Here is an 11,040-nt window from a genome sequence, read left to right as displayed (position 1 = left end):
CTGTACAACAGAGTGGTTGAGGATTTGTGATGAAATGAGAGACATTTAGTTGACTCTGCTGCCCCCGGCTGTTCAACTGCAGTAACAACACCACGTTTTTCTTCAACCTTTGAAACCTGGATTTACATCACATTTCCTGCCTTTTACAAGCATTTCAGCTTTTAAAACATGAGAAAATTGGTTTAATGTTTTGTCAACAAACATTGAGAAAAAAAACAATTAGCAGCTTGGCAAGAAATTTTCCACAAATTGCAAAGAAAATTGTACAAGGTGACAAAAAATTACCTTAGCTTTAAAAAGAGCGATAGAGGGAGAAAATCATAAGAAAATTACAATTTGTTTTTATTTATTTTATTACAATCATCTATTAAAAATTAGAAGAAAGAATATATTGCATATTTTTATTTTATTTAAGCACCTTTTAAGGTAATTTCCTGTTTTCATTCTTTTATTGTTCCTCCTTTTTCTTTTGTTAATTTCAGGTAATTTTCTTGTGACTTTTTACTCTTTTTTTGTTGCTAATTTTTGTGACATTTCTTGTTAAGTTGCACCGTCCTGTCTTTCCATGTTTTTGAACGATATCAAGACAATTTGCTCAGGTTTCAAAGGGTTAAACAGACAATAACTACAGGCTTACATTCATTATGATAACGAAATAATCCTGTTTAAGACACTTTCATCGACAGTGACGGTGACATAGACGTCAGTTTATTGACGACTGGCCGAAGAGTCCTGAGACCTGAGACCTGAGTCCTCCAGCTGTCCTCTGAGCTCAGCCAGCCGTCTCTCCAGGTGAGACACCTCCTCAGACATCTGCCTGCGTAGAACAGTTTGTCCATTACTATTTCTAATTCAGTATCACACTGCAGTATTTCTGCTTTTACTTAAATTAGATTTATAACTGATGGAGAATTACACTGTAGTGTTTTTTATTTTTACTTTGGAAAGATTTGTACTTATAATGCAGTATTACACTGTAGTATTTGTACTTGTAATGGAGTATGACACTGAGGTGTTTATTTCTGTTACTTCAGTGAGATCTGTACACATAATGTGGTAAAAAAAACTGCAGTATTTCTACTTTTACTTCCATGAGATCTGTACTTGAAAGAAAGTATTACACTACAGTATTTCTACTTTTACTTCAGTGAGACATGTACTTGTGATGCAATATTACACTGCAGTATTTCTACTTTTATTTCAGTAAGACATGCTTGTATTGAAGTATTGGAGTATTAAACTGTAGCTTTTTTACCTCTACATTAGTAAAATGTGTACTCATACTGGAGTATAGTATTTGTACTTTTATTTAAGTGAGATTTACACTCTCAATGGAGTATTACACTACATTATTTCTACTTTTATTTCAGTTCTAAAACTGAAATAAAAGTTCAGTTTCATTTTAAAACAAATGAAAAGGCATTTGGGCAGTCTTAATCACTGTTCATATGTTTTTGGTTTTCGGAGCTGTGGTATGTTTTTCTAAATGTAATTTTGCTGTCTCTACTTTTTATACTTTACTTCTGGATTGCTTTTCCTACATTTAGACTTGTTGAAAATATTAATGAAATGCCAGTCCCTAAACGAGAGTACATCGGCACTTGCTGTATGGATAGAGTTGGGACTGTCATGGTGGTGTTTGCGTGTATTGTACCTGTGGGCAGCCTGGACTTTGCTCAGTTGGCAGTGGAGGCGTTTAACGATGGCTTTATAGCGCTTGTTCTGGATCTGAGGGATAGGAAACACACAAACACAAGTTTCCGACACTTTTTCCATTTTAAACTTTAAGATTTGATATTTTTGAGACATTACCTGACATCAGAGCACAAATAACGAGCCCTCTGAAAACTTGCATTTACCCATTGAGTCCATATTTGTACGCAAAACGTTCTGCTGTGAGAAAAACGCTGCCCGAAGAGGAAGAAAACAAACCAAACGTTTTTTAAAAACCATGGAAAGAGTCTGTAAAAATTATAACAATTTTGTGACAGAATTTAAAATATGTCTTTATGATAATTATAGTTTTTCTCTAGCTTTTTTTTCCCCTTGATGTTTTTCCTAGCTTTTTGGAAAAAAAAAAATCTAAATCTACCAATTTATTGCAATTTGTAAAATATTTATTACCATTGAGATATATATTTTTTAGTAGTCAAGGAAATGAATCTTCAAATTCATCAGTGATTGTAAAATAATCTTTAGTTGTAACAGTAGTCAGTCTCATTGCAACACCTCTATTTCTTTTTTAATCTGGGTGTGAGTCCCAAACTCCTCTTGCAGTCGCTCTCTCCTGTGAACCACAGTCTCCCTCATCACAGAGATCTCCCCCTTCAGAGCCTCGATCTCACTCTGCAGAAAACAAAAGGATGTCAGACTAACATGCAACGTGATATTTAGAGTTCAAAATATAAATCGAATTCAGTGTGATCTAGTATTAACCTTTGCCATCTGCACCATATTCCCATTTGGATTCTCCAAATCTTCCTTCAGCTCCTCTTTCTTCTGTCTCAGCATCCTGACCAGTTTTCTCTTCTCCTCCAGGTCTTTGTGAGCCTCCATCTGGCTGGCCGCATGCAAAACGGCTGCCCTATGACCCTCCATTTTTTTTCGGTAAGTGTTGAACCTTTCCAACGCCACGCGAGCGCTCTCCTCCTCCTCGTTTATACCAATCTGGAGTTCTGTGTTTTCCTTGCAGGTGGATGCACAGCGATCAAGCAGGACTTCTGTCTGCTGCTCCAGGTGCTCCACCTCGCCCTCCAGCATGAGCAGACCCCGAACGTTAGATCTCAGCTCTCGCTCTGCCAGCTCATTTTTCTTCTCAATATCTGACAGAGTTGCCTGGGAAAGGACGCATAACACAAAATGTCTAAGTTAGTGTCCGTCTGCCATCCAAAGATGCATGTTAATGATGCAAAGGCAGATGACACTCGCACAAGTCTTTTAGAGAAGGTAGTCATCACGTCAGTTTGTTAAAAACTAAATACCTTTCGTTTATTGTAGAAGTAATAAAATAACTGAGCTATTAATATTTTAGTCTTGTTTAGTTTATTTTCTACACAGTTAAAAACAACATAAAATCCAGTTTCATTAAAAAATAAATAAATAAAATAAAATAAATTTAAATGTAAAGAAGAAGCCAGAGGCCTGTAAAACCCAAATTTGAAAACAGAAAATAAATAAATCAAATAAAAATGAAGAAAAACCAAAAAAAACATCTCAACCTAAATTTAAAATTTTACAGAAAAATAAAAAAAAAAGAAAAAAAGACAACATAGCAGCAGAAAAAGTAACCAAAGCATTTTCATGGACAAAACTTTTCCATTACTTTCAAAGAAGCCATAATATTTTTTCCCTGTTTGTTTGGCGTTTTTCAGACATATCAGATTCAAACTGTATTCAAACATAATTTCAGCTCGTTGGCATGCATGGAGGGAGAGATGTTACCTGTGGCAGAAAATGAAGAAATGTAAAAAAACGTCACACACTGATGCATTTTAAAGCAACATTACATCAACAGCTAAAATAAACTGCCCTTTGTTTACAGTATATAGAAGGATATCCAATTTCTTTACACACAACAACATTTTATGACTTTTTTAAAACTTTCAATTTTTTTTACTTATTCCATAGATTTTCCAGGCATGGCAGATGAGAAATTAATTTCTATGATTTTTCCAGGTTTTCTATGACAGTGGGAACCCTGACTAAAACAATAACCATTGTTCTCATTCATTGTGCTGGAGTGAGGAATCACACGGATTTCTCCCAGCCAATCAGCGAAGATAAAGCTACGTCACAGATAGTGACGTTTTACCCTCGTCTGGCAAGGAACCATATATGGTAACTTCATTGACCTTGATTTCCAACATAAAAATTTTTAAAAAAAAGTCACAAAAGTAAAGTTTTAGAGTATTCTCCAATAAAGCTCTTGGGTTGACATTTTGAATTTCCAAGTATTTCAGTGAGTGCGCTATAAAGGGTTAATTCAGTTATGTCAGGTGTAAATATGAACCTGCAGGGAGATGAGTATCTTCTGTTTCTCTCTCAGGGCCTCCGTTTGGGCAAAGCCGTGCTGGCTGACGTCCTCTACCGCCTTGGTTAACGAAAACCCACTCTCCTCCTGAGCTCCTGAGAAGGACAATCAATGAAGGTGCGTTAAAGTTTCTGTTTAACCTGCTGTCTGTTAATGTAGTCAGCAGACACGTTTCCACTTTTAAAACTGAAGTTGGCAGCTAAGAAGTCAGCCTTAGTGTTGCTCGCAGTATTTCATATTTTAATCTTGGACACCCCTGAACACATTAACTAAATGTTCGGGCTTTAAACATGTAGCCTAATGTTAATGGGGTTATAGCTGCACTTAAACCAGCACATAAAAGTTAAGTCAAAAACTATTGAAATTAGTTTGAATTCTTTCAACATGGGGAGAATGCCACAAGCAACTTAACAAGACCAAAAACAGAAAAAAAATCCAAAAATGTTACAAAAATAAAACAGTGTCAAACAATAATAATTATATATACATATAGCTGCATATATATATACATATAAACATAATTTTGAATATTAAAAACATATAAAAATTATTAGAAATATTTTTCTTTTTTGGGATAATTTCCTTATATAATAGATGTGAATTTAAGTATTTTTTTTTTGGGTCAACTTTTACTAATTTCTTGCAATTTTTCTTGTCAAGTTGGTTATGGCCTTTTCCCCCTATTTTTTCAATAGAATTTGAAGCAGTTTGTTATGTTTCCAAAGGTCAAAAAGTCTGTCAGTCCTGCTATTTCAGGGCTTCAAAATATAGACTGAATAATACAATATCAGTGGGGGATAAAGTATTATGCTTAAGTAAAAGCAGCAGTTCCACAGTGTAGAAATATTCTGTTACAAGTAAAAGTTGTGCAATTTACTCAGAAGTACATAAGTATTACCATCAAATTAAGGAACAAAGTAAAACTGCTTATTATTCAGAATGACCTATTTCAGGATAATTTATATTACTGAATTATATTAATGAGTAAAACTTCCACCACTGTATAATATATATAATGTAATACATAATATATAATAATAATATAATCAATATAATCTATAATCTAATATAATATATATATAATATAATATAATATAATATAAATTTTGAACAGCTATGCTTCAGATCGTCCTAAAATTAGCTAAAATTATGCTAACTTTAGCTAATAACTGGCCAACAAAATTATGCTAATTAATATTAGCAATTGTCTGTTTTTTTAGCATTAGCGTTAATTATTCATCATTAAGTCGCTGTTCATTGGCAAAGTTTAACACACTTATAATTTGATTTAGTAATTTTTGTGAATAAACATGTTTGACTAAAGTAATTAATATCTAACCATCTTTACTTGCTGTAGAGTTTGCCATTTTGACGGTTAACGTCTTGTTCCAAAACATCGACTAGCCAACATTTTAACGTTTAACGCTGCGCTAACTAAAAAAGCTAATCGCAAATGAGCCTATGAAATACAATTTGTTGAAAAAATAAAAATTCACGCTTATTTTATTTTTGTTGGCCAGTTATTAGATCGATATATAGAAATATATTTGTTTTATTATTGTCCAAGTGGGTCTAACGGTCGATTCCAGTTTAACTACAATTCCCAGAGTTCACGGCTTCTACTCGACCTCAAACTACATCCGGGTCTCGCTCGTCGCTAGTACAGTGGCGATGACAGTTGTAAACACTTAGACAACGCGTGTTTTACTAGTTTTATTTCATTTTTGGTCCTTTAAATGCTGTCAAATGCTCATTAACCGCTGGTCTCGGCTGTGCTCTCTGTGTAGCCGCGGAGTTTACAGCAGCAGAGGAAGGAGAGCAGGATGGAGGGCACTAACAAGAGGACACACCGGTGCGAAGTATGCTAACATCACAGAGGTGCAACACTGCTGGGGGACAGTCAAACGCCTCTGTCACAGTGATTTTGCGGACTTGTACAAGCATAAGTCTGTTCAGAGGTATCTTCAGCAGCTCATGGAGGAGCACAGAGAGCTCGGAAAGAAGTTAGAGCATGCATACCTCAGCGAGTCAGACAGAAAAGCGCTTAAGAAGAAACACACAGAGCTGCTGCCTCTGGCAAAGGTGTTTGAGAGGATTGAAGAAGCCCTGCAAGACTTAGAGGAAGTCCTCTCACTTCTGCATAGTGAGTACTTTTATTGTTTGTGTCAGTAACACTTGTCCAAAATAGTATTTTTTTTTTTTTTTTTTGTTAAATGTCACTATTCAGCACCCCACTTTAAATGTTTTTTATGGTACTAATACTAGTTTTGAATGGTACTAGAATGTTTTTGTCTCTGCTCTGTGTCTGTTTTCATTGTGCCACAACATTCATGATGTCTCTCGCTGTGAATGAGCTGTTTTTTCTCTAATTACATTACTGTTTTGAGCTGCAATGATTACTCCATTAATCAAGCAATTAGTTGTCAGCTATTTGATTAACTACCAACTCATTTGATAATTAATATGTATATATTTTCTGTTTTCTTTGATCCTCTTTGATAATACAAGTAATATCTTTGGGTTGTAGATTAAAGACATTTGAGAATGTTGGCTTGGACTTGAATTACTTGAGAAAACAATCAGCAGATTGATCGACACTGAAAGTTATTGTTAGTTGTAGCTTTATCTCTCTTAAATTGCAGATAGCATCATGTAAATACCTTGATCTGCCGACCCTCTGACTGCAGGTTCAGCAGGTACCAAAGATGAAGATGAGCAGTTGACCCAGCTGCTGAAAGAGGAGGAAGCACAAATATCCCGCAAGATTTTGGCCTTAAGAAAAGACGTAAGTACAGTACACAGTCAGATATTTGTTGAATTGTGTTGTGAAACATTACTGAGTTAGTCTTCTTTGTTTCCAGTTGATCAGCGCTCTTGTGCCCGCTGACCCTCTGGACTCCAGTAATATTCTCCTGGAGGTTGTATCAGGACGGACAACAGGAGGTATGAATGAATATTATCTGCTTCATTGAAGACGTCTTTGCAGCTTTTACAGGCACAGTTCACCAGTAAGTGTCAGGTAGCCATGGGTACATAATTCAAAAAGAAAATCGGTTTGTGTCATTTGTAATTTAATTTATCGCTACTTTATGCGATTGCATTCACACAACAAAAATGCTGTTGTAAGAATTTTTTTTTTTTTTTTTTTTGGATAAATGTCTTGTGTTTTTAATAAGAAAAATAGTGTTTTTAGTAAAATAATTAATGTTCATAATGCAGGGTACAAAGTGCTGCACATTTTAGCTATATTAAAAATATGTTTTTGTTTTAAAAAATGTGATAAATGATTTCAAATGATGATGTATTGTGCTACATTTTGACTGTTTCTATCTTTACACTAGTTGAGGAAGTCTAAGTATAAATTAGCGATAAAATTGACATTCAGTTAATCAGTCGTTAAGAATTACTAGAACATGTGACATTTAATCGATAAATGAATAGGCTATGCAATGCTGTCACAGTTATGCAATATGTTGCTGTGGGCTTCGCTTGTTTTTTTAAATAACGGTTAATCACGGAAAGTGCTTAAGATTTGCAATCCTGGTATAAATTTATGTTCAAACGTAAGGGAAAGTAGAACACGGTATGTTTTCTTAATATCTGTTAATGTGGTTTCAGGTGACATCTGCCAGCAGTTCACCAGCGAGATGTTTGACATGTACCAGGGTTTTGCTTATTACAAGAATTGGGATTTTGAGGTTTTGAACTATACACCTGCTGAATATGGTAAGTCACATTTTTGTCTGTTTGTGTAACAATCATCCTCTGAGTTTTTGTGCAAATTCATTACTCAAACACGTTTTACGTTTTTGTATTATCCCGAGAGAGTGATAGCTCTTGATTCTTACTTATTTCTAGTTTAATTTGTCTCCACAGAAACAGAGTTGTCGAGAACGAATGAGGGATCAGTTCATAATATTTAGGGTTTGTATGGAGTTTGGCAAAAGAGTCTTTATGTTTGCAGTTCTATATATTTGAAATATCTGCAGAAAGACTTCAAGCTGTACTCAGTGGTTCCTCTAGGCCATTTCAAAGCACTGCTGCAGGACTTTTGTATGCCATCTCCTTCATGCCCATGTCAGGGTATATCTTAGCTGGCCTTTGAATTGTTTGTAACTTTTTAGTCCTTCCTTGTGGTAACTTTGTTTTGTGTTCTTTTTGTGTTTTATATTGTTGCTTGGGAGTCGTGTATTTTGATTTTTTCCCCTTTTGTTGCTTTCTGTCTTGGCCATCTTGAAAAAGAGATTTTTAATCTCAAGAGATTTTTACGGTTATATTAGTAATGCATTACAGTAATTCAGTGGTTCCTCAAATGGTGGCTGCAAACCACAACTGCAGCTGCAAAAAATTGCCTGTGTCTTTCAGGTGGTCTGCACCACGCAGCAGTGAGAATAGCCGGGGAGAAGGTGTACAGACATCTGAAGCATGAAGGAGGAACTCATCGGGTGCAGAGGATCCCTGAGGTGGGCCTCTCCTCCAGGATGCAGCGTATCCACACAGGAACAATGACTGTCATCATCCTGCCTCAGCCGGTGGAGGTACACGTAACGCTCTGCTTTTTCATCCGTCTGAGTTTATTATCATCTTTGAAAAATATCTCATTTCTTTCTTTTTTGTGTGTGTTTTGTGCCGACAGTTTGACGTCCACATTGATCCAAAGGATCTCCGCATCGACACGTTCAGATCTCGAGGTCCTGGGGGACAAAGTGTCAACACGACAGACAGCGCAGTGCGCGTCGTTCATCTCCCCTCCGGTAAAACCGGCCACGACAGTCCGCAGGCACTTCATGTCGTATAAACATCAGTTGGTATTAATTTTCGTGGTTATCTTTCCTTCCCAACAGGTATAACAGCTGAGTGTCAGCAGAGTCGCTCTCAGCTGCAAAACAGGGACACCGCCATGCGTGTGCTGCGGGCCCGGCTCTACCAGAGCATGATGGGTAAAGAGACTGAGCAGAGACATACAGCGAGGAAGCGGCAGGTGGTAATTTATAACCAGAAAAAGAAAAGCAGCGTGTTTTTGTACTTTGATTTTATGCTCACGTCAAAATTGGGAAAAAAGGAAACCAATTTTGATTTGATATTTTATTTGTGACTGCAGAGTTACTGACTTCTCGATCAAGTAAACCTGATTTTATGTGATGAATATTAAGCTTAATGTCATCAAAATATATATATATTTTTTTAATAAAGTAGTTTTATGTGCAAAAAGTAAGACTGTGAGCAGTAATTGTTAAATATGAAAAGAACAAATAATACACAGATTGAGTTTGAGTTCATTTACATTTATGCTCACAGTCAACAACTGAATAAATGCAGAATTTGCAACAAAATAAGTTAAACTATTTCCATTTAGGGAATTTACATAATGAGAAGAAAAAAATCTATATCTAAAATCATATATCGAAACTGTACACCTGTTCCTTTATATTATATTCAGATGTTTTTCCTTTGTATTTAAGCCTGATTTCCTTTGTTTGCTTCCATATTGTCTTTTATTTTTGTGTTATTCTAAATTGTTGATTTCATATACCTCAGTGCAAACTTCAGGGCAGTTGACAACTTTGCATATGTGCTTCATTGATTGTAAGATATCGTTGGGGTTTCTGTTTCTTTGTATTTCTTGAGATTGCGTAATTTTATTTGCATTAATCCTGCATTGTTTTAAATCTAGGCTCAACCATGTAACATTTTTTAAAAGTGCTTTCAAATTAAAGTTTATTATGTCCTTAACGGCAGGTGGGCACACGTTCTCAGTCAGAGAGGATTCGAACCTACAACTTCAGCCAGGATCGTGTGACAGACCACAGGACTGGATACGTTACCAGAGATATTAAGGTAAGATAACTGAGCTCAGCGTGTCTCTAAATTCTGCAAAAATCAAAACAAACTGTTTATTCTCGTAATTTTCCACCAGCAAACTTCCTGCCAAACAGTTAAACATTCATTTTATTGCTATTTCTTTAACCTCCATCTCTTTCTCGTGACTTTAAATCGGTGTCACATGAGCTGTGCTCCATGTTCAGGAGTTCATGAGAGGAGGGGAGGCTCTCCAGGATCTGATCAACGACGTACTTGAACGTGCAGAGCGGGAGTCTCTTCTGGAGCTGGTGGAGAGCAGCAGCAGTCTGAAACCACCAGAGTCTGGACAGTCTGCAGACTGACAGCTTCCAGCCATGTGTACTGAACATAAAGTATGTCGTTAATTGGATGCATTTATTTCTCCAACACTCATTCCAGTGAAGTGACAGCATGCCTGGCCTCAGATATTTTAATGTGTGCTTGTGCAGTAGTTGGAATGCAAATGATGTTGAAGATTGTCAGATGAACTGCAGCTCACTCAAGAGGATTTTATTTTGTAATAAAATATTAATTTATGCATTTTGTGTCACTAATTCCTTAAATAATACAGTTAAGTTTCCAGAAAGATCTCCAGGGAGGCAGGGAGCATAAACCCAACAATCATAGCGGCCATTCAAGTAAGTCAGTTTCCTTTCATATTTGATCTTATTACACAATTTATTGACTTAATTAAAAAGCTCAAAGGACCTTTTTTTTGGGGAGAAGCACTGGTGACAAACGGTCCGTCGAGACAGATAATTATGAAGACTTTAGCGGTATAAGCATGGAAAACAAACAAAACACTTTGCAGCATTTGCATTTTTTGGGGGAGAAGCACCGGTGTTGGAATTTGGTCGTCCTTTTGTCTTGGCAGTTTGTAACGTGGAGTCCTTGAAATGAGCGTGAGCCTGATATTTTGACTACACACCAGGTAAAAACTTGTAATATAATATAACGTAAACAGACATCCGTCATGTTTGTTGTCAGTAAAAACCCTGCATGGTTCTTTGCCAGTCAGGGTGCGGTGGAACCGCCTATCAGCTTTATACACACACTCACCGAAAGCACGTCACGCCCTGCACGTGTGCGCCTGCTGAGGAGTGTTCCAGTGTTTTTTCTCCACTCATTTGACCTCCTTTTATAAATCAATAATTCATTCAGTTCAATTT

The 11,040-nt window shown here is 36.3% G+C and overlaps 2 protein-coding genes across 3 annotated transcripts; one reads left to right on the top strand and one right to left on the bottom strand.

Annotated features, from left to right (window-relative positions):
- Positions 1-658: 658 nt before the first annotated feature.
- On the bottom strand, positions 659-5,397 carry LOC121963089 (coiled-coil domain-containing protein 122-like). Its single transcript, XM_042513457.1, has 6 exons — positions 5,370-5,397; positions 4,010-4,125; positions 2,437-2,835; positions 2,230-2,346; positions 1,655-1,728; positions 659-817 (listed from the first exon to the last, which is right to left on the bottom strand). The coding sequence occupies exons 1-6, from the start codon at positions 5,395-5,397 to the stop codon at positions 709-711; spliced, it is 843 nt and encodes a 280-aa protein (XP_042369391.1). The 3' UTR covers positions 659-708.
- Positions 5,398-5,686: 289 nt separating this feature from the next.
- Positions 5,687-10,860, top strand: mtrf1 (mitochondrial translational release factor 1). Of its 2 annotated transcripts, none has more exons than XM_042513158.1 (9): positions 5,687-6,173; positions 6,718-6,815; positions 6,892-6,973; positions 7,649-7,756; positions 8,396-8,568; positions 8,667-8,784; positions 8,875-9,011; positions 9,770-9,868; positions 10,057-10,860. In XM_042513158.1, exons 1-9 carry the CDS (start codon positions 5,777-5,779, stop codon positions 10,192-10,194), a joined length of 1,350 nt encoding a protein of 449 aa, XP_042369092.1. In that variant the 5' UTR covers positions 5,687-5,776; the 3' UTR covers positions 10,195-10,860. The 2 variants fall into 2 exon arrangements, with proteins under 2 accessions (XP_042369092.1, XP_042369091.1); XM_042513157.1 differs by having other exon boundaries at positions 8,875-9,014.
- Positions 10,861-11,040: the final 180 nt, after the last annotated feature.

Source organism: Plectropomus leopardus, chromosome 24 (genome assembly GCF_008729295.1).
Source record: "Plectropomus leopardus isolate mb chromosome 24, YSFRI_Pleo_2.0, whole genome shotgun sequence".
In the NCBI taxonomy this organism is placed as follows: Eukaryota; Metazoa; Chordata; class Actinopteri; order Perciformes; family Serranidae; genus Plectropomus; species Plectropomus leopardus.
Note: the sequence above shows the minus strand (reverse complement) of the source record. Positions and strands in the feature narration are given on the sequence as shown.

Excerpts from the sequence above, each read along its gene's own strand:
- LOC121963089 (XM_042513457.1), bottom strand. The coding sequence starts at position 5,397 with ATGGCAAACTCTACAGCAAGTAAAGATG. Across the intron at positions 2,347-2,436 it reads ATATGGTGCAGATGGCAAAG|AGTGAGATCGAGGCTCTGAA; the intron begins GTTAATACTAGA and ends TGTTTTCTGCAG. Across the intron at positions 1,729-2,229 it reads AGATTAAAAAAGAAATAGAG|ATCCAGAACAAGCGCTATAA; the intron begins GTGTTGCAATGA and ends CCTATCCCTCAG.
- mtrf1 (XM_042513157.1), top strand. The coding sequence starts at position 5,777 with ATGCTCATTAACCGCTGGTCTCGGCTGTGCTCTCTGTGTAGCCGCGGA. Across the intron at positions 6,816-6,891 it reads TTTTGGCCTTAAGAAAAGAC|TTGATCAGCGCTCTTGTGCC; the intron begins GTAAGTACAGTA and ends CTTTGTTTCCAG. Across the intron at positions 9,015-9,769 it reads CAGCGAGGAAGCGGCAGGTG|GTGGGCACACGTTCTCAGTC; the intron begins GTAATTTATAAC and ends CCTTAACGGCAG.